Raw genomic sequence first — 26,343 nt, 5'->3', positions numbered from 1 at the left:
ATAGCAATTGTTGAAGGTTAAAGCATAACAAATTGGCCATGGACGGCCCAACATATCCACAGTCTGACAGACCAATGAAACGCTATATATATAAGGGGGGTGGAATTTCTTATATATCAAAATCTCTAAATTCAGTAGCCAAATTGCAACTTTGACTTCTTAGTGTGAAATTGATCTTCGAGGTGTAGAGATGAGGGACACACAAAACATGCTCATGGTGTTTTTTGTGGTACGTTTTTTGTAAAGTGGGAACAAGCTATCTTTTTTTGCTGGATGAAAAGAAGTGCATTTGAAATTTACCTCATATACTCCTTCACGTCACACAGCCAAATCTGGTTCCCCTGAAATATTGAAGTAAAAATTGAAGAAACTGCTTTTTGTCAGGATCAAACAATATCTAGTAGATAACTAATCACTGGTTTTAGTACTTTTGTCCAACTTGTAGTTTCAGCTGTATTTAGGTCAATTTTTTTTCTTTTTAAAAATTAATAGTTTTACCAGTAAATGCATGAGAAGACATGTTCACTTTTCAGTATAACTAGCTTTATCTGTTGAATATGTACAGGTTTGGAATTTAAAACAGTATATTCGTTTGTTATACTAATATAAAATCAATTTTATTATCAAACCCTCTGACAAGAGGCAATGTTGAAAGTCATATCTACATTGTATAATTGAAAATGGTGCAAAAGTGCCCCTAATAAAATACTAAAAATACTTCTGCACATGAACATTGTTAAAGCTTAGTTCTCTAACATTCCTGGATGTGATAAATACAGTAAATGACAATTATCTGTCACATATAGTGTATCCCCCCATCAATGGGGCAGCGTTGTCCATAGGATAAAATAAGAAATTGATAATGCATTTTCAAGAAAAAATGCTTTGTCACAGACAAAATAGCAGTGCCCTTCATCAATCTAGCTTATATAAGCACAATTCAGTTATAAGTTTTCACTTATTTCTGTAGCCCCAGCAACAATTTTATTTGTCTGATGAACAATGTGAAATAACATGCTTACCGTAATTACTCTGAGTTTTTAGACACTCAAAGTTTTTGGATACCCTCTATTTTAGCCAAAATAATTATTTTTCCTGATTCTATAATTTCGGACATACGGATTTTCGTCCCAAATTAATGACTCCAAATTTTCAAACAGTATATTTTACAGCGCTAGTTTACTAGATTTCTGCCCTGTTTTCGCTTATCTGAGACCATTCGATCATGAAGTTTTACAACCGGATTAACGTAATAAAACAATGAGGGCCATGGACCATTACAATTGCATTATTAGATATATTACCATGTAGACCTGTAAAATAAACAATGGTTTCACCCAACAGCATTTGAAATGATATCGTATTCAGGAAGCAGTATGGTTGTTTTTTATGATGTTTTTTACATACCCTTTCAGGTAAGAGATTGCAAATAAGTGAAGTTGTACTTTATTTAAAGCAGGGAAAGGCGAGTACAACACAATAAAATTATTGCACATTTATATTTGGTTTTATTTCATTATAATAATTGGCAAACAACATAACATGTATGTCTCTAAATTTTTGGACACTCGTAATTTTTGAATATTTTTCGTATCTAAATTTTCGAACTCGAAAAAAAAATATAATTTTTTAGTGTCGGAAAACTTTTAGAGTAATTATGGTATTACCCACACAGCCCTCAATCTACATGTATAGCCGTGAATCCACACATGGGCTTTCATTAACCAAGCTTAAGAACTTTTTCCCAGTTATGGTAGGATCCATATTTTAATTTTAAATATTTTCTGTAACCAAATGCACACACTGAGTTTCATTAACAAATTTTAAGTACTTTTTTTAAATTATTTACCATAGCAATCAAAATTTTGGCCTGACCAAAACAACTAAATCAAATGTTTACTTCCAATCTATTCACAAACAAAGTTTCACCAATATTGCTCAAGTATTTTTAAGGTGTCCAGGATAAAGAAGACAAACTTTATCAGACAAAAAACCTGAAATAATGTGCATATTCCAAATATGCCTTCTATCAACATAGCTTAGGAACTTTTTGAGGATCCAGAGAAATTGTGACGGACAGATGCATGGATGGCATGATGCCTACCATTTCTATATCCCTTCGCCTTTTTGGGGGTAATAAAAATACAAATACTCTTGGTTTATCTCAAGACATTCAAACCACTGAATAAACAAGGCTTTAAAAGGGGTGTTAAGATCTATCAACCTAAAAATTTTAATCTGCTCACAGGTTAAGTTTCATAATGAAATCATACATCCATTAAGCACAGAAATATCTATATTTGTTGTTAACATTCGCCAGAGGATTGGACTCTCAGAAAAATATATTTGTGTAAAATTCAGGATTATTCCTGGTATCTTTCAATAAATTACATTACTTTATGTCATTCTTTTTAGTACCAGTTACTTGACATTAAATATCTGCAGAACAACAAATGTTTGGGTGTAAAGATGAATTGATTGACAAACAGCCAAAATGCACATATATAGCCAAATTCGTATAACAGTAAGTGGTATGATCTAATCTTATGTAGTAGTTGAGTGATTAAAATATGAAGTTTAGTTGATTTTTTTGTAAGAGTGACCTCTGTAAAAAAAACTTCAAGGTTTTGAAAATCTTTATAAACCAAGTTTGATCCAAAAATCTGTAGTTCTTATTGAAAAATGACATTTTCCAGTTTTACAACAAATACTTTTCTAGGTAAATCAGTTTTGGTAGAGAAACAGACAGACGGATAGAGGAAAACATTTGCCAACAAAAATATTCATTATTGGCAATCTACTGCTGTTATAAAGATTTTCCACACAACAAATTTAAATATGGTACTTAAATTAATCATGTTTAGTGATTTATTATATTACTTTTGTTGAATAAAAAAAAAAAGAAAACATAACTTTAAAATGAATAAGATCAGATGTGATAAATGAGCCTTAAACTGATTCAGACCTACTTGTTACTTGGGCTTTATTTATTTAACTAGTGAAGATAGTATTTGTTTAAAATTCAAACGTCAACAAGATGGCAGCTTAATTGTGTTTACCGGTATTGGTTATTTAAAGGTGTTAACCATAAAACTGAAAAACATAACAAGTTCTTTTAAGTGCCAAAATATTCTTATTAAATAAAATATCTTTTAATTGCCTATAAACACATATATTCACCGTCAACATCACTTAAGTGCTAATTTGTACAGAGTAACAGCTTTTCATAATGACGATTTCCCTAAAAACATATTTTTGGTTTAAGTAAACAAAAAAAGAAAAAATATACTTTGGTCTGCCCTATTTCAATTTAGAAGTGTTTTTTTTTGTTTTTTTAAAAGTTTTTTTAAATTGTGATTTGATTTTATATGTGCTCTTATACATTTTGGCATCTTATATTCAAGAAATCCTAGATGTACTTTTTTAGAAATTGCAATCTTTAGTTTTGTTTTATTTTATGAACAGCCATCTAACCTGTGGTTAAAAAAAAAGAACGGGCTTGCATAATCTATACACTGCCCTTAAGAAGTTTCATACAAGTCTCTTCATAACTTTTGGAGAAATAGGAAGAACAAATTTTGAGGATCTATTGACTGACCGACAGAAGTATGGATGAATGGACAGTAGACATGACGGATGCTGGTTAATCATATAGTCCCCTCCGGAAGAGAAATAAAAAAGAGGGCCATGATGGCCCTGAATCGCTCACCTGACTAACCTTGCTACATCAACTTAAATTCTATCAGACCCATATACAATCCCAAGCCAGATTTCATTAATTAATACATTATGACAAAATTTCATTAAGACATGATGAAAACTGTAACCTCTTTCATCTACACAAAGTTTTACTAGAATTGGCCGATGACCTAATTTTTGACCCCAGATGACCCATAAACAATCCAAAATCAGATTTTATTAAGATAAACATTCTGACCAAATTTCATAAACATCTGATGAAAACTGTGACCTCTATTGTCTACACAAGGTTTTTCTATTATTTGACCTAGTGACCTAAATTTTGACCCCAGATGACCTAAATACAATCCCAACCCGGATTACATCAAGATAAACATTCTGACCAAATGTCATAAAGATTGGATGAAAACTGTGACCTCTATTGTCTACACAAGATTTTTCTATAATTTGACCTAGTGATTTAGATTTTGACCCCAGATGACCCAAATACAATCCCAACCCAGGTTTCATCAAGATAAACATTCTGACCAAATTTCATAAAGATCTGATGAAAACTGTGACCTCAATGTCTACACAAGGTTTTTCTATTATTTGACCTAGTGACCTAGTTTTTGACCCCAGATGACCCAAATACAATCACAACCCAGATTTCATCAAGATAAACATTCTGACCAAATTTCATAAAGATTGGATGAAAACTGAGACCTTTTGTCTACACAGGGTTTTTTCTATTATTTGACCTAGTTTTTGACCCCAGATGACCCAAATACAATCCCAACCCAGATTTCATCAAGATTAACATTCTGACCAATTTCATAAAGATTGGATGAAAACTGTGACCTCTACTGTCTACACAAACAAATTGTTGACGGACACTTGCACGCACACATGCACAACAGACGCCGGACATCACACGGTCACATAAGCTCACCATGACACTTCGTGACAGGTGAGCTAAAAAGAGCCAATCACATGGTCTCTTATTTTAATACATTGAAACAAACAGCATAAAAGAATATAACAATAAAACATATTTACCCCCTGTTTTTAATGACACAGCATCTGGAAATAGAAATCATGAGTATTACAAAATGGCAGTGGAGTTGTAATAGTTTATTTTTATGCCCCCCTTCGAAGAAGAGGGGGTATATTGCTTTGCTCATGTCGGTCTGTCGGTCGGTCTGTCGGTCGGTCTGTCGGTCTGTCCGTCCACCAGGTGGTTGTCAGACGATAACTCGAGAACCCTTGGGCCTAGGATCATGAAACTTCATAAGTACATTGATCATGACTCGCAGATGACCCCTATTGATTTTGAGGTCACTAGGTCAAAGGTCAAGGTCACGGTGACCAGAAATAGTAAAATGGTTTTTGAATGATAACTCAAGAACGCATACGCCTAGGATCATGAAACTTCATGGGTAGAGTGATCATGACTTGCAGATGACCCCTATTGATTTTGAGGTCACTAGGTCAAAGGTCAAGGTCACGGTGACCAGAAATAGTAAAATGGTTTCCGGATGATAACTCAAGAACGCATACGCCTAGGATCATGAAACTTCATGGGTAGATTGATCATGACTCGCAGATGACCCCTATTGATTTTGAGGTCACTAGGTCAAAGGTCAAGGTCACGGTGACCCGAAATAGTAAAATGGTTTTCGGATGATAACTCAAGAACGTTTACGCCTAGGATCATGAAACTTCATAGGTAGATTGATCATGACTTGCAGATGACCCCTATTGATTTTGAGGTCACAAGGTCAAGGTCACGGTCACCTGAAATAGTAAAATGATTTTCGGATGATAACTCAAGAACGCTTTTGCCTAGGATCATGACACTTTATAGGTACATTAATCGTGACCCGCAGATGACCCCTATTGATTTTCAGGTCACTAGGTCAAAGGTCAAGGTCACAGTGACAAAAATCGTATTCACACAATGGCTGCCACTACAACGGAGAGCCCGTATGGGGGGCATGCATGTTTTACAAACAGCCCTTGTTTTGAATGGCAATAAGTATTAATTGCTTAATTTTAAAACCTGTCGATTTATTTGAAAATATATTTCTGATCATTACGAATTATAAATGTTACTAGTGAAATAATCCACATAATAGTTTCACACAAATTAATTATTATTATTAAAGTGGATGCAATAACAAAGCATAGTTATGTTATTTATAAATAGGATTTTAAACCACAGTTTAATGCTCCAATCGTAATTGTGAGACCTGTGAAAGAGCCCCAGATCATGCTAATTATTGGGAAGTTTGTAGCTGTACCTGTGTTTGATGCCATGAGGCAAAATGACTCATCTGCCATGTCAGTCTCTTTACTTGCATCAAGCTCTAGAACAACATCTGAAAGAGATTCATGGTGGTAATTATTTTATAACGCAAATTATTATTATTATTATGAAAATGATATTTATTAATACTATTATCATTATTATTATAAATACATTTTGTATTATGGTTTCTGCAGAACTTCTTTGTATTAGATAATCAGCTGTTCATTGAATTCGATATCCATCAATTCATTATTTTGTCAATGTGCAAAATAAGGCATCCAAAATTCAGTTTGAAAATTGAGAGATCGTAGGCCAGATTCATGTATAACAAGAGATGTGTTTGTTTTTTTCTTTTTCATAAAATAAATAAAAAAAAAAAAAAAATAAAAAAAAAATAAAATAAAATAAAATAAAATAAAAAAAGAGATGTGTTTGTTAGAAACACAATGCCCCCTGCTGCGCGGCTTTGATATAAATTTCATTTTGTTTTTGACTATGTCCCTTTGGATTATATCATTTGGCAGGTACAGATCATTTTCACAAGGGAAGTAATTATTTATATTACTTCCCTTGTGAAAATGATCTGTACCTGCCAAATGATAAATAGAAATTATCTCCCTTTAATGCTTGTTACTTCCCTTGGATTTGTTTGTTTGACCCTTGACCTTGAAGGATGACTTTGACCTTTCACTACTCAAAATTTGCAGCTACATGAGATATACATGCATGCCAAATATCAAGTTGCTATCTTCAATATTGCAAAAATTATGGCCAATGTTAAAGTTTTCGGACAGACGGATGGACAGACTAACTGACGGACAGACAGTTCAAATGCTATATGCCACCCTACCGGGGGCATAAAAATCATGATGGCTGTGTTTTCACGCCAAAGCTGTTTTAACTAAAGAGTTTTGTAAAATGTCATCAGTTTTGTAAAATCTGCATAATACATAATCATATTATTCATCCTAAATACTGTTGTGTACACACTGGTCTTTAAGAATGCAGTGACATTGCCATCTATTTATAGAACGTAGACAATATTTATTGCCCTAAACACTTGGTAAGTAGAAAGTAGTCATAGTTTGTTTGTGGGTAAAGTAATGTTTACAGTGTTTTTTTTCACCTATAGAGGAATGGTGGCGGGGCCCGTCCAATGGGGTAAATGGCTAAACGCGTTGTTTTTTAGGAAAAGGGGAAAATTAAAACTTCACTCTTTTATATGTTATGATATTTATTATATGAATACACATGTATGTATGAATGTAATATTCACAGCTGAATGTCTTTGTCCTTTTTCTTAAATATATATCAATGAGTTTTTCAACATTAGTTTCAGACAGATCAGCCGTCATGCACAGTCTCAGTTTCCCTCGCCATTTTGAGTCGAATTGGGATTTTTAAAATCAATAAAATGGAAAATTTGAGCATTTTTTATCAATCAAATGGACCAAATTGGAATGTTTTTATCAACAAATTTTGACACAATAAAGATACAGCGGGCCTTTTCCTGGCCATTTGGTATAAAAATGCTATTCATGTGAAAAGTCCACTGATTTGAGAAAAACTAATTTAACTTTGTAAGTTGTTTTATGAAACAAATTAGAGGTATATTTTATCATTAGACAGTTCTTTAAAAAAAAAAAAAAAAAATTTTTTTTTTATTTAACTTCTGGAGGGGATTTTTTCTACAAAATTGGGGGAAAATATATACTCTTTCTTGAGGGGAATGGGGCAACTTTACAAACTTGTTTAAAGACCAAGAGTAAACATAAGGCCCCTACCACACATGCAGTTGAAGCATACAGTAGAGTGTGATTATGAGGTGTCGAAAAATATGTTGTTCTTGAAATGGTTTACTGATTTGCCATTGTTGACAGGGATCATATTTTTTTCGGTTTTGTCGGTCCTAGACCGATTGGGGTCATGAAAGACCGATTGAAAATCCCAAACAGTCGGTCCGATTCTGTTTGCTATTAAAATTCCCATGTCATGAAATTGATTACACAGTGTACATGCTAACACATCCTAATGACATTCTTATCTCGATTAGGTGTGATAACCATTCGCTGAAGTCTCTAAACCGGTCAAGACCGGTGTATTGCGTGTCAGACCAGGAATCAAAAGCTTGTGAACAGCGGATTAAAAACGCATCCGAAAAGAAGCGTCTGAATGCACGCGCTGTAACTAAACAAAACATGCCGATACATTTTCCACCAGCGTAATAATCCGGTAATTAATATGAATGAAAGTCGCGGATCTGATCGACAGAACAGCCGAAAGTTATTTTTATGGGCGGAACTTCACATAAAATAGTACACAAGAAAAATAATATACATTGAATAAATCTTTAGTAAAACCGATTTAAAATCGGAATAATTCGTGTACTTTATACTTTGTTGTTGAATAACTCACGACCGGAAAATTAGATGCGTGGTTTCAAATGCTTCGCTCTCGTGATTAAATCCCTACGCATCTAAACTATCGGCCGTGGGTTATTTGACAACAAATTATTTATTAAATATTTGGTTGTTGTCAGTAGCCAACCTACGCACAGACATTTGTTTGGTTCAGTGCATGTTTGTAAGCTATTATCGAGTCGACAACAATTAAAAACATCGGTATAGACTTACACAGATTAATAATATTGACAACGATGAAAATAGTCTGATTTATTATAAAACAGCACACGAAACAACAATGAAATACAAAATGATAAAACCAGTTGAGAAAACACGTTCCGTTTAAAAAAATGCCTAAGGAAATTTTACTTGTACATGTATTATACCACCTTTCATGAATGGCAAAATCAATGGTATATATTTTAACGTAATTTGTCATGATTTCGGATATACATTTTTGGATACTTTTCCCCATTTATATCCGGACCGATTGATGTTGCGGGAAAATATGATCCCTGATTGTTGATTATGACTAGAATCATGAAAGTAATCATTGTACAGTAAGGAAAGTAGAATGAAGGTAGGAACTGGAACAGAGCTGAAACTTGTGACACTCAAATAATTTCCTTAGGGAGGATTGGATTGTAAAATAAAATTAATTAATTTACATGTATATGCTATGGAAGAGAACACTTGAATAAATTAAATTACTCGTTATGCAGTTCTTGGTATTGTACAAAAATTCCCCAAAGTTACATTTTCTTCATAATTTATTAATTAATATTTTAATTTCAGATGAAATACACAAATGCAGATGAAAAGAGCGTAAGACATCTGATGAAATTGTTTAAGAGTCAATTTACATGTTACAGTGTTTTTTTTCCCCATTTTGGGAATGGGGCCGGGTCCCTTTGAATTGGGAAAATTTGCGGCGTTTTGACTGAAATTGGGAAATTAATGATGTTGTTGTTTTGCTAAAAAATGCTTCAAAATTAGGAAAACAATTGTTTTCAGTATTATATTTTTTACTAAGGTTGAACTTATATGGATGGGAGATAAAAAAAAATATTGAGATCTAAAAAAAAATATTTTTTTTTTTGGATACCTTCCATTGGGAAGTTTTAGCTCCCATCTGGGAAAAATATATACTTTTTTCTATTGGATATACTGCCAATTACCGGACCAGATTTTGAAAGGAAAAAAATGTGTTAATGTTCATAAAAAAAGTTTTTCAGTTTTTCTTGGATTGTATAGTGCTAGTGAGAATAATTCAATAAATACCTTGCATCAAATAATAATTACATTGAATATTTTATATACATACCATCTTTCTTTGTGTTCTGCAAGGTAGTCATTGTCCCAAGACCAGAGCTTGACTCTTGGATAGCCGCCCTAGGCCCTTGAGTCAGATTCGTTGAAGTCACAATCCTTGCATGGTCTTTTGCTGCCTTCTCAAGTGCCTTTATCTGCTTCTTCACTGCAATTACATGGGTAATTTCCTTTTCACCAGTTGAAACATGTCTGTGTATTCAAACTACAGTCATTACTAATGGCAATTCTTAAGAGCTCATAATAAATAATTAGACTAAACAAATTTGGGACAAATTCTGGATCATAATTGAATGTCCAGCTATTTAAATTTTTAATGGAAGATATTAAACTTTTGTGTGGTCTTTTACTGTGGGGTTAACCAGAGTACCCAGAGGAATTCCCTTAAGTCAGGTGTGATGACCACCAACCAAACTCACATGCCTTGTCATTATAATTCATTAGTCCAGTTTAATAAATAGAAGTCAGGCCTTTTTCCGGCAATTTTTTGAAGAAAAAAAAATTTTGGGATTGGGATTTTTTTCGTGTGAAAAATCATTTGATTTAGGAAAACTAATTTATAAAAACTGTTACTAATAATTGAAATTGTAATTACTCCAATTTTAAGAACAAAATCATATAAATTGCAGTTATAACCTTTTTTTGTAGATGTAACTGAACTAAATTGAAATATAATAATCAGTAGACACCTATTTGATTTTTTGTGTTCAGATTGGACATTTGTTTTGCTAACTGAAGAATTTTGACATTTTGATAAAGGTTTAGTCCGTAAGTAGGTCAAACTAAGGTCAAGTGACATGGCTGTATTGAGATGGTTCATGAATAACATCTGAGCAAGTATCACAGCTTTTTAGAAAGCAGGTTTTGATGATAGAGGAAAAACATCATTTTGGGTTAACCAAGGACTAGTGCAGGTCAATGCAGTTTCCGCCGAACATGGCTGGACTGACGGACATCCTATAAAATTTTTAAAGGGCCGGCCTGTCAGTCTAATTTACAGAACTAATTTTGTGGTAAAAAAATTGACAACGCATTCATTTGTTTGTCGATGTTTGTTTATGACTATGAAAATTGTATGCATTGTAAAAAAGCGACATTGTCTTTATACACGTGCTTTTCCATACCAACACTCTTTCTCCTGATGCAATTTACTAGGGCACCTGATTACACACTATTTTACGTTACGTTTCACACATTTTGCAAAACGTGATTTCAATATGGCAGACAATAAACAAGAAATTACTTTGCTCAGCAAAAATTACAAATAATAACAACCCAATTAACGACGGAATTCATACAATAAGGATGGATTGATGAAAAGCTTGTGTCTTTTAATGATTGAGAATACGTTTTGGATACATATTTTTCTTATAAATTTTTGTATTAAATGTCATCGAATGAGCGTTTGTAAATTGGAGTCTACTCGCGAAGAAAAATACATCTAACAAAACTATCGTTCAAAAAAAGAGAAAAGACAAGCTTGGTTTAATTTATATGTTTGCAGATCTGTGTTTAATCAGATTCATGTGCATATTCCGCTTTATAATGTTTGTCACTGTACACTTTACTGTTATGGCATGTGACTGAAATGGAAGATATTGAAAGGTAACATATAAAATATAATAATTAATTGATCTTGGTTAAATACATCAATAACACTCAAGTATGTACCCGTATGTTTATAGGTGTAAATATTTTCCCCAAACTGAAACAACCATGATCTATTTATTTCCCCAAATTTGTTTTTTTTGCCTTTTTTTGACCTTTCTTGAATGAACCATTTGTTAAAATGTCCTTTTTGAAATTACTTTGCCATGCCTCTATGTGCTCCTAGGTAAAACACTCGTATTTGAGGCGTGTGAAATTTACAACTGTCATTTAATAAGTGCTCTTTGCAGACCTGTCTGTCATGTAAATGTTGAAGTCTTTCCCCATGTCTGCGTGATTATCTACTGAATGCTGATTTAAACCCTTGAAGGCATAGTTTCTTAACAATATATTCATAAATCGTATTATTTAATCATACAAATATAAATTTGTGAGGTTGTAATCGTAAATGTTATTTATAATTGTGATCAATCGCACTGTCATGAACTTGATCCTAGCATTGAAACCAGCTTATTTTACTATAATATTCTGTAGCTGGTAAGTCATTAATTTTTTTTTTTACTAGTTTGGATTAGACTTTCAATGTCAAAATGAGGTTCGGGACCAAATCATCACATGCATTCCAATTTTATAAATATATCAGATAAAATTATTTGACACAATATGAGAGCTCCTTCCAAGAACAATTCTATAACATAAGGATTGCATTTACTGAAAGTTTATTGTTTGTTTAATTATGAGTAAAAAAGTAAACTTATATTAAGTATAATGTGACACTTGCTCTTAACTTGAATGCTCGAAGTTTGCAGAAAACAAGCAAATGGTTGAATTGACATCCCCCGCCAATATGCTTCTGGACACAAAAGTATTTGACACTCGGCTAAAAAAGCACTTTTTTAAGATACAAAGGGCCATAACTCCGTTATTAACAGATGGTGTACAATGCCATTTGGCGTGCATCATCTTCTTATCCATATATATACTCATACCAAGTTTCAATGAAATCTGCCAAAGCACTTCCAACATATGGCTCCGGACACAAAAGTGCTGGACGGACGGCAAGACGGACGGACAACGCCAAAACAATATCCCTCCGCCTATGGAGGGGAATAAAAAAAGATGTGTATGTCAGAAACACAATGCCCTCTACTGCGCCGCTTTGATTTTTTTAAAAATATTTTCCCTTTAAAAATTATTACTTTCCTTTTGAAAATGATCTGTACCTGCCAAATGATATAACATAGAAAAATCTCCCTTTAAAGCTTATTACTTCCCTTGGATTTACTTTGTTGACCTTTGACCTTGAAGGATGACCTTGACCTTTCACCACTCAAAACAAGAGATTGCCAAGCAATTTTTTCCCCTACCGGTGAAACTCCACCATTGTCAGTAAACATTTTTTTACATTTTATTTATATATTTGTTGCCATAGCAACCAGAATTCTTGACGTAGGAACAAAATGAAATAACATACATAATCTCCATATTGCCATCTATACATGTTTCAAGTTTCATGAAAAAATATGAAGAACTTTTAAAGTTATCACAGGATCCAGAAAAGTGTGACGGACAGACTGACAGACGAGACAGAGCCCAAACCATAAGTCCCCTCCGGTTTCATTGGTAGGGGGCAATAAGCAGCTCCAGGAGATACACATGCATGCCAAATATCAAGTTGCTATTTTCAATATTGCAAAAGTTATGACCAGCGTTTTAGTTTTCGGAAGGACGCATAGACTGACAGACAGACAGACAGACAGACAGACAGACAGACAGACAGACAGACTGACAGTTAAACTGCTATATGCCACCCTACCAGGGGCATAAAAACTAGATTCTGTCACAAGTACTGAAGAAAAGCCTCCCCCTCTAATGCCACATCAATGCATAGATACAAAAAGACCCCCACCCCGAAAAAAACCCCAACTTGCTTTACTAAGTTTTCCTTACATGGATATGGAAAAACCTTGTGAACACTCTAGGTCATATTTATTGCACAATCTTCATGAAACTTCCTTACAACATATGAAAATGAACACAGAATTTTATATAGAGGTAATTAATAATCATTATATCGTCCCATAAATCAAAAAAAAATTGTTTAATTAAATTTGTGATGACCAAATATGCATGTGATGACCAACAATATACATGTTCTTGTAAATAAGTGAGTTTTCAGCTGTAATTTTTTTTATTTGCAATCAACTAAAACTTTCAAATTGTTTATTTTCTGGTACCACTTTTTCTGAACATTTATTACACTTAATTATTTATAAACGTTTAATCAGTTTTGAAAATAATACCAAGATTGTGTATACTCATTTTAAACATGGCTTTCAGATTAACAATTTTTTAACAGCCTTTTCTACATTTTGTCTTTTGTCTTTTTTGGAATTTCAATAGCTCTTACTGTTAGTTGATTCCTTTAAACTTATTCAATTGCAATATCTCCACTCCGGTCTCAATTTTAAATTGTTATAAATGCCATTAGTTAATTGAGTTTACTCGTACCTCACACTTCTGATATGCCCAAACGCTTATCAAACTATGATTTGTCTAGTTTTGAACAAAAGTACTGTAACACATGTCAAAATGTCTTGAGATAGATTGTTCCAAAGTTGGTCCAAAGATTTACTAGTAAGGACAAAGTGGTTCTTACTGGCAGGTAGTGGAGCTTAAACAATTGAATAAGTAATACATCACTTACTTTTGCAGATGTTGAACAATCCTACGGCCACTATGACCACAAGGATGACCACAATGCCTATCCCAAAGCCTTGCCATGGATCGCCACTTTCTTGATTGTCAGGGCCTAAAAAACACACATTCAATTACATACTTTTCATAACATATTAACTGTTTTGCATGCGTTAAGCAAAAAACAGCTGATAAAGAGTACCAAGATGAGTCTTTTTCATTAAACTGGTTCAATTTCAAGTTGTGTAGAATCACTTTTAAATCAATATGAAATTATACTTATTTTTGTTTACAGATTTATCACATTATTTGACTGTATGTACAATTTTTAAGTTTAACACACAAAAAGCACTAAATTTTATAATATTTATGTCATTAAACATTGACGGTCAGAATTGGTTATAAATTGTTTTTACAACTTCATTTGGGATGGTCCTTTAAAAATCAAACACAATGTTCTTATACAACCTTATGAAGAGGGAGGGCTAAATATGATAGATATATACTCATTTGAAAAAAGTATGAAGCTAACATGGATAAAGAAACTTGCACTATATACAGGTAAATGCTTTGTATTAGTCTATTCACTATTTGATGTTAAAAAAATGTTAAATATGGGTAATGCATTTGTGCAAAAAATTGTTAAAAGATTAACTAACACATTTTGGAAAGATGTTCTTAATTATTATAGAATATATGTTAACAAATTTAAGATTTGTACATTTGATGATGTATTAAATATGCCATTATTTTACAATGACAACTTTAAAATTGGTATGAATTGCATTTATGATACGAACATGTATGAAAGAGGAATTAGACTTGTTAGAGACATATTATGTACCTCTGGAGGGTTTAAGACCAAGAATGATATTGAGAATTACACTGGAAAAGTGCTAAATTTTCTATTCTATGAAGGAGTTTAAAGAACTGTATCAGATTTTATTAAAAAATCAAGTTTTGCTACTGTTAACAAGCCAAACACCACTGGAGAATTTATCTCTTCTATCTGAATGTTATTGTTTTTAAAGCAAAACCAAATAAATCAATATATACTAGTAGCACATATACATTTAATAAAGAAAAACCTACATGTCAAAATAAGTGGAATGAAATATTTAATAACATTGACTGGAAGTTTGTACATAACTTTGCTTTTGAAAACTCCAGAGATGCATGTATACATTGGCTTCAAACTAGAATTGTACACAGAATTTTGGGTACAAAATCTCTGTTATATAAAATGAAAATTGTTAACGACAATCTATGTTCTTTTTGTAAAAAACATGAGGAAACCTTAACTCATCTTTTCTGGGAATGTGAACACATTCAACCCATTATCAACTATATAAAACATTTGATGAATCTAAACAACATCAATTTGCCATACATTTCTTGTCAAGATGTTCTACTTGGGATTTGTTCTGAAAAAATGACCCCCATTAATATTTTATTTCTTGAAATGAAAAGGTATGTTTTTATCTGTAAAAAACATAGTAAAATCCCAACAGTACCAGGACTAAAAAAGAGTTTTAAACTAGCATGGGAAATTCAAAAGCACACCATTTGCCAAGGATCGGAATTTCCAAATTGGTCAGTGGTAAGATTATTAATCAATGAACCCATAACTTAAAATGTACTTGCTTTACATTGATGTGCACTGAAATGAATGATTTCAACTATACACTGTTTGTTTTTTTTATTTTTTTTTGTTCAAATCTACACTGTTTTACCATTTACAAGAAAACAATGATATGTGTAGTACAAATCTCCATATTAAGTATAAAGATCCCTGTGTTATATAGAAAGTATAGTTGCTACTTGTATTTTCTGTGCTTTCACAAAGTTTTTCATCTACTATGTATCTATGAATACATGCATACATTGTACATTGCTAAATATAAACTTGCATCAGCTGTTTATAAACGTGCAAATCATTTAGTTGTATACTAACACAGACTGTATTTAATTGCTACTAACACATAATGTTTGTAAGGTATGAATTAGGATGGCCTCGACCTACACATACCTATTGACGAGTTAAATAAAGTTTTCTTATTTAAATCAAAAAAGAAAAAAAAAAAGAATTGGTTATAAAGAGTTTTGCTAAGTTGTGTATTCCTATTGAATAGTACTAATAATGGTGATTTCATGTAATATACCGTTACATCAAAATCAAATTAGTTTTTAATAATTCTGTCAAAATGCTTGAAACAGTTGTCTGCTCTTGTTTATAGGTTGGGGGTCATGTTGGTAAACAAGTATGCAAAATATGAAAGCAATATGTCAAGGGAAACAGGAAATATTTGGGGTAGTACGCAAACTTTAACACAGATTTATCAATAATATGCATATTCTAAGTATAAAAGGGGCAATAATTCTTACAAAATGCTTGATACAGTTGTCTGCTCTTGTTTATACGTTGTGGTCATGATGATAAACAAGTATGCAAAATATGAAAGCAATATGTCAAGGGACATTGAAAATATTCGGGGTAGTACGCAAACTTTAACATTTGCTGCATATTCTAAGTGGAAAAGGGGCCATAATTATAAAAAATGCTTGATAGAGTTGTCTGCTCTTGTTTATAGGTTGGGGTCATGTTGGTAAACAAGTGTGTAAAATATGAAAGCAATTTGTCAAGGGACAATGAAAATAATTGGGGTAGTACGAAAACTTTAACATTTGCACGCTTACGGAAACACCGACGCCGGGGTGAGTAGGATAGCTCCACTGCTATATATATTTCATATATAATAGTCAAGCTAAAAAGTATTTAATATGGTTTCCCCTATTTTAACAATAAAAACACTTTGTAATGATACCATCAAAACAAGAGCACCGCATAACGGGTGCCACGCTCGGCTGCGAAAGCTTGTTAGATTTTTTTTTTTTAAGAGGTCACAGTGGCCTTGACCTTTGACCTAGTGACCCAAAATGGGTGTGGTGTGTAGAAATGAGGAAGGTGAATGTACATATGAAGTTTAAAAGTTGTAGGTGGAAGCACTTTTATTTAAGAGGCTATGTTAAAGTTTAATATTAGAGGTCACAGCGACCTTGACCTTTGACCTAGTGACCCTAAATGGGTGTGGCTTGTAGAACTCATCAAGGTGCATGTACATATGAAGTTTCAAAGTTGTAGGTGGAATCACTTTGATTTTAGAGCGAATGTAGAGGTTTATGTTAAAAGTTTTATATTAAGAGATCACAGTGACCTTGACCTTTGACCTAGTGACCCAAAAATGAGTGTGGCATGTAGAACTCATCAAGGTGCATCTACATATGAAGTTTCAAAGTTGAAGGTGGAAGCACTTTGATTTTAGAGCCTTTGTTTGAGTTTTATATAAGAGGTCACAGTGACCTTGACCTTTGATCTAGTGACCCGAAAATGGGTGTGGCGTGTAGAACTCATCAAGGTGCATCTACATATGAAGTTTCAAAAATGGAGGTGGAAGCACTTTGATTTTAGAGCCAATGTTAAGGTTTTAACAAGACGCCTATGGCGGACGGCGGACAACGAGCTGGCTATGACATTACCTCGGGTTTTCTCCGAAAACAGCCGAGCTAATGACATGTGTTTTAATAAATATAATATAATGGATGCACTTGGTATACACTGACCTTTCTTGCAGTCTGGACAAACACACATGTTAGAAGAGCAAACTGCACCATCAGTATCACATTGGATCTCAGGATCTGTGCAACCACGGTCACCATCAGCCAGGTCTGCAACACACACAATAACAAATGCAAGATGGTCATACCCAGCAGTTAAAGGGAGGTTTAGCATCCAAACTTCACAATGCACACATTGACAGACAAACAAGTGCATTTCTTAATGATCCCACTTTATTGGGGCATAAAAAGGGAAATTATTATAAAAATTGCTTGTCAGAGCTATGGGCCTTGATTAGAGAACCCTCAGTGTCTATTCTACACTAAATGATTGCACCATTTGCGCATTTTTGATAACAATTTAGCATATATTGAGCATTTGTGCGAGATAATGCACAAACTCTATATCTTTTTAATAATCTTTAAACTGCTCAATTCTGCTTTTATAAACCCGCATATCAAGAGAGTTAATTCCAATTGATTTCTGGTGTTTTGTCAAATATACTCGAAGAACAATCCTCTTCTTTGACATAACGCAAGAAAATTTCTCCTTCCTTTAGAAAATCAGGGGATACGACTCGTACATATTCACTGCAGAAAATAAGAAAAAACCTATCAAAGACGAGGATTGTCCTTTGATACTGGCAGGTAACAAACTTACAGGTAAACATTAACTAAGGAATTAAGTTTTTAATATAATATTATATATATAATGTTTGACATACAAATAAGTAAATGCAATGAAATATCATATGAACATATAAATTATTTAGTGAATAAGTGCAATACTATGTTTATTTTTCAGCAGTTACCTTTAGTATTTTCCTGACCTGACGGTGCGTAAAAATGTTTAATGTAACACAATTTAAGATTAAATCTAAAATGTATAACAATTGTATTTGATAATAGCCCTCTGCTTCTGAAAAAACCCCTATTTTTCAATGTGAAGTGGAATTTCCTCCCAACTCTTGCACATCTAGAATAAACACTTCCCCCTGTGATGATCCCAAAGATTTCAGATAAATTTCAACTCGGCTAAAGTAGTAGAAATAAGGCCACATTTAAAATATTGTTGGTTTGCCCTTTACCGACCCTAGATTTTACAGGTGGGTAGGTAGGTAGGAAAATTATTTTATTTTATTTGAGAAATTATATTTGTAATACACTAATAGTCTATGAATATTTCAAACACTGTTATTAAAGCACTGTTGCAGTGTATGAAGCCCTATGTAGCTTAACCACATCTTGTTTGCTGTTTTCTTGCATATATTAATATCAAATGCATGCTTGTGTGTTATTACATCAAATATGTATTCAATAAATGATGTTAATTGCTCAAATACATTTGTAATTATTTTAACTGCCAGACTGCTTTTATTTTTAACTTAAACCTTTCCCTTTAGCATACAAAAAGCATTGAAGGAGTGTAGAAAGACAGCCAAAAGCCTTTAATGGAATAATTCAGACATGAAGAAAGACCGTCACAATTTACAGGCCAGACCGGCCTACCAGGAGAAAAAATTCACAGGACAGTTGAAATTTTCACAGGCCTCAATTTTAAGTGTTTGACTGGAGAGTGCATAGAGCCATTAGTCTCGGCATGGCAAAGTAAATTCACAAAAGGGCAAACATAAGCATGAAAACTTGATAAGGGGAAATAAATTAAGCCTGTTAGTTTCAGTGACTGGGTATATTTACGCTTTAAACATATATACTCGAGTGTTGGCGATGTATTTAGCTAAGAGTAATTAATATATTAAATTAGTTTACCTTTAAATATCCATTTCACCAACATGCCGTTACAGTAAACTGTATAGAGTGGCAAACATACCGGTAATAAAGCAGAATATGCACATGAATCTGATTAAACACAGATCCACTTACATATACCGAATCATGTTTGTCAATTTTTGCGTTTTTGAACAATAATCCTGTAACTGTTAGATGTATTTTTCATCCCGAGTAGACTGCATTCCAATTTTCAGGCACTTATTCTGTGACACAGGTACTTGAAAAAAAAATGTTGGTGCTTATATATATATATAATAAGAGTATATATATAAGGACCAAATTTTTTTTTCAAGTACCTGTGTTCTGTGACATTCAGTACAAACATTTCCAAAAAAATCGTTTTATTTGTATCTAAAACATACACTCCATCGTAGAATGACACGCGATTTTCATTAATCCATACTAATTATATGACGTCAGCCGTTAATTCGATAGTTCTTTGTCCATTTCACTGAGCATCATTATTTCTTTTTATTGTCTGCCATCTTGGATCACGTAAACAACATGTGTGCAACAAACGTAACTCGTATATGTCCGACTACTTTCGCGAACCAATAGTTAAGTATGATGTCAATCAGCGAGACTCCATTTTTACGGAACACCGCCGACCGCGATGCCGGTTATAGACGCTTGCATTCCTGCGCATTCTGGAGCATATGAAATTCCAACCATCAGAGCGACCTAGATCGGTCAGGGGCGATAAGAATGGCCAGGGATATAAATACGCGCACAAATAGATATTGCAGTCAGCTCTAATATGATTGGCGAAAAAAAAAAGAAAAAAAAAAAAAATGTTTTCAGAAATCGCAATAAAAATTTTTGAGTCAGGGGGGTAAAAAGTGGGTCGGTCGGTAAAGGGCAAACAAACCTAATTTTAATTTAGGCCTAAAGAATGGACAAGCCAACAAATAGGCTAGTGGTATAGCCAGAGGTGAAACAATCTGTTAACCCTTTGCATGCTGGGAAATTTGTTGTCTGCTAAAATTTCATCTGCTGAATTTCAAAAATTAGCATTTTGTTCGATTTTTTTCAAAGAATACTATCAGAATAGCAAACAGTTTGGATCCTGATGAGACGCCACGTTTTGTGGCGTCTCATCTGGATCCAAACTGTTTGCAAAGGCCTTTAAAATTCGGTTCCCGCACTGAAAGGGTTAAGTTACCCGTCTGTAGATCTGCCGTGGAATCATATGGAATTCTATGGAAATCGTTAGATGGAATTCCGTGGAGTATTGGCACTAACTTTCCATCCGATTCCATGCAATCAATGGAAAAGTGAAAAAAAAACAGAAGGGGGACTTGATATGGGATGGAATTCCATAAAATGCCGTGGAATTCCATAGAATTCCGTGGCATTCCATATAATGCCGTGGAATTCCATAGAATGCCGTGGAATTCCATAGAATGCCGTGGAATTCCATAGAACGCCGTGGAATTCCATAGAACGCCGTGGAATTCCATAGAATGCAGTGGAATTCCATAGAATGCCGTGGAATTCCATAGAATGCCGTGGAATTCCATAGAATGCCGTGGAATTCCGTGAAAAGCTATGGAATTTAATAAAAAGCTGGAATAAAATAGAAAAAAAAACAGATTATAGATCAAAGGCATTTTATTGATTTTGAAAAACAAATGTGAATGTAACTAAAGGTTTCATCATAGAAGTTAAACAAGAACAAGATCTGGCATCAATCATTAACCACACACATGCAGTCACAGTACATATTCAAAAATGAGTGGTTTTACATTTTCATAAAGTACCAACTCTCTTAACCACATGCATGCATGCACACATTCAAAAACACATCCATAAACATGCATGCATATACAGGTGAGAAAAGAAAAACTTATAAAAGGCACAATATAAAACATAGAAGTAGAATTTTACATTTCTCTTATGACAAGTATACCTCCTTTCTCACATATGTTCATAAACACACACAATTACATGCACACACACATCACGCACAATTGTTCTAGAGTTTTTTCTCATAATTTTTAACGTTCAACAACTGTTCCTTATTAATTCTAGAACACTTTCAGTATGATAACAGAAGTTCAGTTCTAGTTGATGTGTTCCAGTACAATTCTAGAAAAGTTCTGAAGGTTAACTTCAAATATTTAAGTCTGAAACCAACTTTCTAGAAAACAAATTCCCATGCAGACAGCCAGTATTCAAGTACTGAGCATAGTTAATAATAATACATAACAAATTAACAACTGTTGTAAATTTGTTATTTATTATACTATGCTCAGTACTGTTGAACACGGACTTTATTCAATTATCCAAGTTTCAAATTCCTAAATTAAAAAAAACACAAATAAATTAAGACAAAAAACAAACACAAAATACAATTCACAAAATAAATAACTGGTCCTTTTTATACAGGAAGTAACCAAAATAAAACATGTCACCAGCCACAGACTGCCAGGCTTAACACAGAGGCTAGTTTTTAAAAATGTTTGTCCAAGTCTTCCACTGCCATTTTCCTTTTCTTCTGAGAATATTGAACACCAGTCACTGCCTCCGGGTCTTTTTGATATGAGGTACATTGTATACTGCTCACATGTGCTCTACAGAATAAAAAAACATAAAAATGTCTAAAGCAAAGAGTTATTTACATTCAAACTATAACAAGAAATTGCAAAGCAATATGGTCCCCTACCTGTTAAACTTCACTATTTTAAGTTTGTTAAATATATTTGTTGCCATAGCAACCAGAATTCTTGCATTATACACAACATGAAATGACGTGCAAAATGTCCTTATTGTCATCTGTTCATGTTTCAAGTTTCATGAAAAAATACTTATAACTTTTAAAGTTATCCCAGGATCCAGAAAAGTGTTACTGACTTGGACCAATATATTGAATTCCAAAAAGACAAAATACTTTCAGGTGGTTAACATTAAATAACTTATCTAGCCCAGGGCATGACAATATTTACCATGAATTTGTGGCCCTGTAAGTCCTCTAGGTAAATGCGCTTAAAGAGCCGCTTTGCTGTTGGATTATTTCCCTGCCAAACTCTGCAGTATCTTCCATCAACTGGTCAATGGTAATTAAAGCACATAATGAAAATGTATAGGGAACTTAATTCATGAATTGTTTTAAATATTAAGTTGTTAAATGGTCTTTAGAAAGAGAACTAAAAACGAAGTGAATACATCGCAAAGCACTAAGCATAACTTAATTTGTTGGTATGATTAGTACAAATTTATTATTGCTATAATTAGAATGATGTGTAATTCTATTGGTATGAAAATGCACACTCAGATACCTAAAAACCAATTCCATTGGTTTAATTTTTTATTTACAAGCAAATACGTTGAATTGATATCCCTCGCCAACATGCTTCTGGACACATAAGTATGATATTTGACACTCAAACAAGCATTTTTTAAAGATACAAAGGGCCATAACCCCGTTTTTAACAGATGGTGTACAATTCCATTTGGCCTGCATCATCCTCTTATCCATATATATACTCGAACCAGGTTTCAATGAAATCCGCCAAAGCACTTCCAGGATATGGCCTTGGACACACAAAAAAGCATTTTTTCTAGATACAAAGGGCCATAACTCTGTTATTAACTAATGGTGTACAATGCCATTTGGCATGCATCATCCTCTTATCCATATACATACTCATACCAAGTTTCAGTGAAATCTGCCAAAGCACTTCCAAGATATGGCTACGGACGGATGGAAAGACGGACAGACGGAAGGATGGAAGGAAATACAGACAACACCAAAACAATATCCCTCCGCCTATGGCGGGGGATAATAATAAACATTAACACCTTTAATGAGCATTGAGTGCTCAACATGCACAGTACAAAACTTCCCTAGCCTGCAGTTCCATAACCTTGCATGATAAAATTCCGATACTACATTCAACGTTATTAATTTCTCTACATAGGTCTTATTACTTCCTTTTTCAACCTGCAAACTCCACTAAGTGAAAATTTGGGTGACAGCTGCTTTTAAACTAATATTTGCCATACTAAAACCTCAAATATCACATAAAAAGGTCTACAATAATGTCATAAGAAGATTAAATTTAAAGGAATATTTAGAAATAATAAAAATCACAAACCTTTAGTTGTTGTTCTATTCCTAGACAGACTGCTCAAACACTGTATGCATCACTCTTTAGCAATATTTCATGTCACTTTCCAAATGATATAAATACATAAGTATTTTAAGAAAGTGTTTTTAATGGAAAAACTAATGAACTCTTTTGTTTGTTAAATTTCTTTAACTTTATTTTAACAAGTTAAACCAGTACATTGTCCACCATGTTTCATGTTTCAATCTAACAGGTAAACTTTCTGTATTTGAATTCAGCCAATTAGACAAGGCTGTTATATCTTATAACCAATAGATTTGCAGCAAACATACCCAACATCTGATGTACAACACATGCTTGGCTTATCAGATAGATTGTTATTTGACAACCTGGACTGGCTGAGTTTGATAATGAGAAAAAACAGTGTGTATACCACTTGGACAGGGTTAAGGAATTTAAACTTGTAGAAATTGCTTTGAAAGTAACAACTACTCCTACTTCTGCAGAACTACTACTTTAATTACTACAGCATCAACAACACCACCACCAACAACAACAGCAACAATAACAGCAGCAACAGCAGCAACAGCAGCAACAACAACAGCAGCAACAACAACAGCAGCAGCAGCAACAACTGCTACTACAGCAACAACTGCTACTACTGCTACTTCTATTGCTACTACTATTGCTACAGAAACTGTTAATGCTACTACTTCTACTACTACTACTACCACCACAAACACTACTGATACTAAATCAATTACTACAACAACAACACCTACTACAACAACAACAACTACTACTACTAATACAGCTACTACAACTACTACTACTACTGCTGCTGCTGCTGTTGCTACTATGAAGTCTATTTGGCTATTTGTAAGTGTAAGGTGTTCTTTATGTGTTCTTATTCCCCATTAGAACTTGTGTAGAACTTACTGGTTCTTAAAGCGTTCTAGATGTGTTCTAGAACTACATTTTAAAACATTTTTAGAAATTTTTGACCATATTTTGTCCTTGAAATGTTCTAAAAAGGTTCTTGAAAATATTGGAACAGTTTCAGTCCTAAGCCATTTTCCACAAATGTGCTGGATTTATTATAAAAAAACTGTTTTGGAACTATTCCAGAACATACGTTTTAGAACACATATATGGAACAGTTCCAGAACTGTTCTTATTTCTAGAACAAATTTATAATTATCTTTATTGCATTTTCTTTTAAATACAAAATACTTGATGCAAATAAATTCATACATGTATTAAACTACATATACATTTCAGACAACCAGCGAAAATTTTCTAAGTTATTTTCCATTGATTTCCATCCAAGAAAATGTTTAAGTTATTTTCCATAACGATTTCCGTTGAAAAAAATGGCTAAGTCCAACTTTCCATGGTGTTTTCCATACATTCCGTGGAAATGCATGGAATTTTAGTCGAGATTCCGTGGAATTCCATAACAGCTTCAGATGGAAAATTGGCAAGTGGATGGAATTCCATCAAATTCCATGGATTTCCATCGATTTCCGTAGAATTCCATAATATTTTCTATGGAATTCCATAAAAAGTGCTAATGACTATGGCAGATTTACAGACGGGTACTCGCCTGAAAGCTAATACATGTACCAGACAAAATCCGGACGCCCTTTCTTTCTTTACAGTCACCATAAAATTCATGTCTTTCACATTCACACCAATTATGCAGGGCTTTTTTTCACTTTTTCATTCTTTTAGAGTTGCCTTGAACTAATATTTCATAATGTTGACACGGACAATAAACAAATCCAAAACTGAAGAGATACATGTATTTTACCAAAACACCTGTTTAAACTGTGAACAACAGACAATTGCAACTCAAAACTGTCAAAAAGGTCAATTTCACAATTGAACAATGTTTTGCTTCACTGTTTTTAATTCCAAATTTGCAATTTTTGTTTACTTAAAAACCCAGATGCCCATGAGTAAATGACAGACATTCCCCATGAGCCCGGAGTTGTCGCAAATTAACAGCAGACTTAACTATTGGTTAGCAAATGTAGTTCAACATAAACATAAACATAGCTATGCACACGTTCTAAACAGCACTATTTCAAGATGGCAGCAAAAAGAGAACATAAATTACAATTCTCTGTGATGGGACAAATAACAATCCATGTAACAATAGATTTATGTTGTAAAATTATTAGGGATTCTTGAAATGCATGTGTCCATCAATGATTGATAAAAACTTGAAGACACAGGCTGAATATATCTTTTTATGGGATAAAAAAGTACAATTTCAGTTTGGGATCGGGTCCGTTATCATTGAGATTGAGTCCATTTTACGGCTTTCTTCAAATAGCAGAAAAAACCTGCAGGTTTCGGAAAAATGTGTCCTCTACTCTTCTAGTGTTCACAAGGCAAATGTTGACAACACACTACGAACAACAGACAAAAATTACCAAAAGATTAAAAAGATTTAGAGCAAAATAGCACAGTGCTGCTCCTTGCTGGCTTTTGATAGCCCCCTGCCAGGGTTTTTTCTGCCTATTTTGGGAAAAGGAATCTGACCAAATTGGGAATTTTTTATCGACAAAATTGGTCATTTTGGGAATTTTTGCTTCGATGAAACGGCTCATTTGGGAAAAAATTGTGAATTTATTATGCTTAAATAATTCAGTGGTTTAACAAATAAATTTGTTTTTATTTGTTATTTTGTCTTCTTTATATAAACAGATGCAATATTGGGCATGTTCAACGTTTATTCAAGTACTGCAGTTTTGTTTTTCAGTTACAGTTACACTCTGAGATAAGAACTGAACAGTCAAAACCTTATAGCAGATATTTTTGACCAAAACAAACA

General features: G+C 33.4%; 1 protein-coding gene and 1 long non-coding RNA gene across 5 annotated transcripts in view; both read right to left on the bottom strand.

Annotated features, from left to right (window-relative positions):
* The window catches only part of LOC127841630 (uncharacterized), a 66,363-nt gene that overhangs the window by 3,227 nt on the left and 36,793 nt on the right, over positions 1–26,343 (bottom strand). For all 4 annotated transcript variants that reach the window (XM_052370609.1, XM_052370612.1, XM_052370610.1 and 1 more), the window contains 6 exons: positions 17,647–17,751; positions 14,036–14,140; positions 9,716–9,868; positions 5,982–6,059; positions 4,738–4,761; positions 301–341 (listed from right to left, as the gene is read on the bottom strand). In XM_052370609.1, coding sequence (XP_052226569.1) covers positions 319–341; positions 4,738–4,761; positions 5,982–6,059; positions 9,716–9,868; positions 14,036–14,140; positions 17,647–17,751 — 488 coding nt within the window. In that variant the 3' untranslated portion in view covers positions 301–318. The remainder of the gene's footprint in view (positions 1–300; positions 342–4,737; positions 4,762–5,981; positions 6,060–9,715; positions 9,869–14,035; positions 14,141–17,646; positions 17,752–26,343) is intronic.
* Positions 20,585–23,831, bottom strand: LOC127841631 (uncharacterized). Its single transcript, XR_008031187.1, has 3 exons — positions 23,529–23,831; positions 22,377–22,477; positions 20,585–22,004 (listed from the first exon to the last, which is right to left on the bottom strand). It is a non-coding gene; the product is annotated as an uncharacterized LOC127841631 (long non-coding RNA).

Source organism: Dreissena polymorpha, chromosome 8, assembly GCF_020536995.1.
Source record: "Dreissena polymorpha isolate Duluth1 chromosome 8, UMN_Dpol_1.0, whole genome shotgun sequence".
Taxonomy (NCBI): Eukaryota; Metazoa; Mollusca; class Bivalvia; order Myida; family Dreissenidae; genus Dreissena; species Dreissena polymorpha.
The sequence above is the reverse complement of the archived record's forward strand: the minus strand, read 5'-3'. Positions and strand labels throughout refer to the sequence as shown.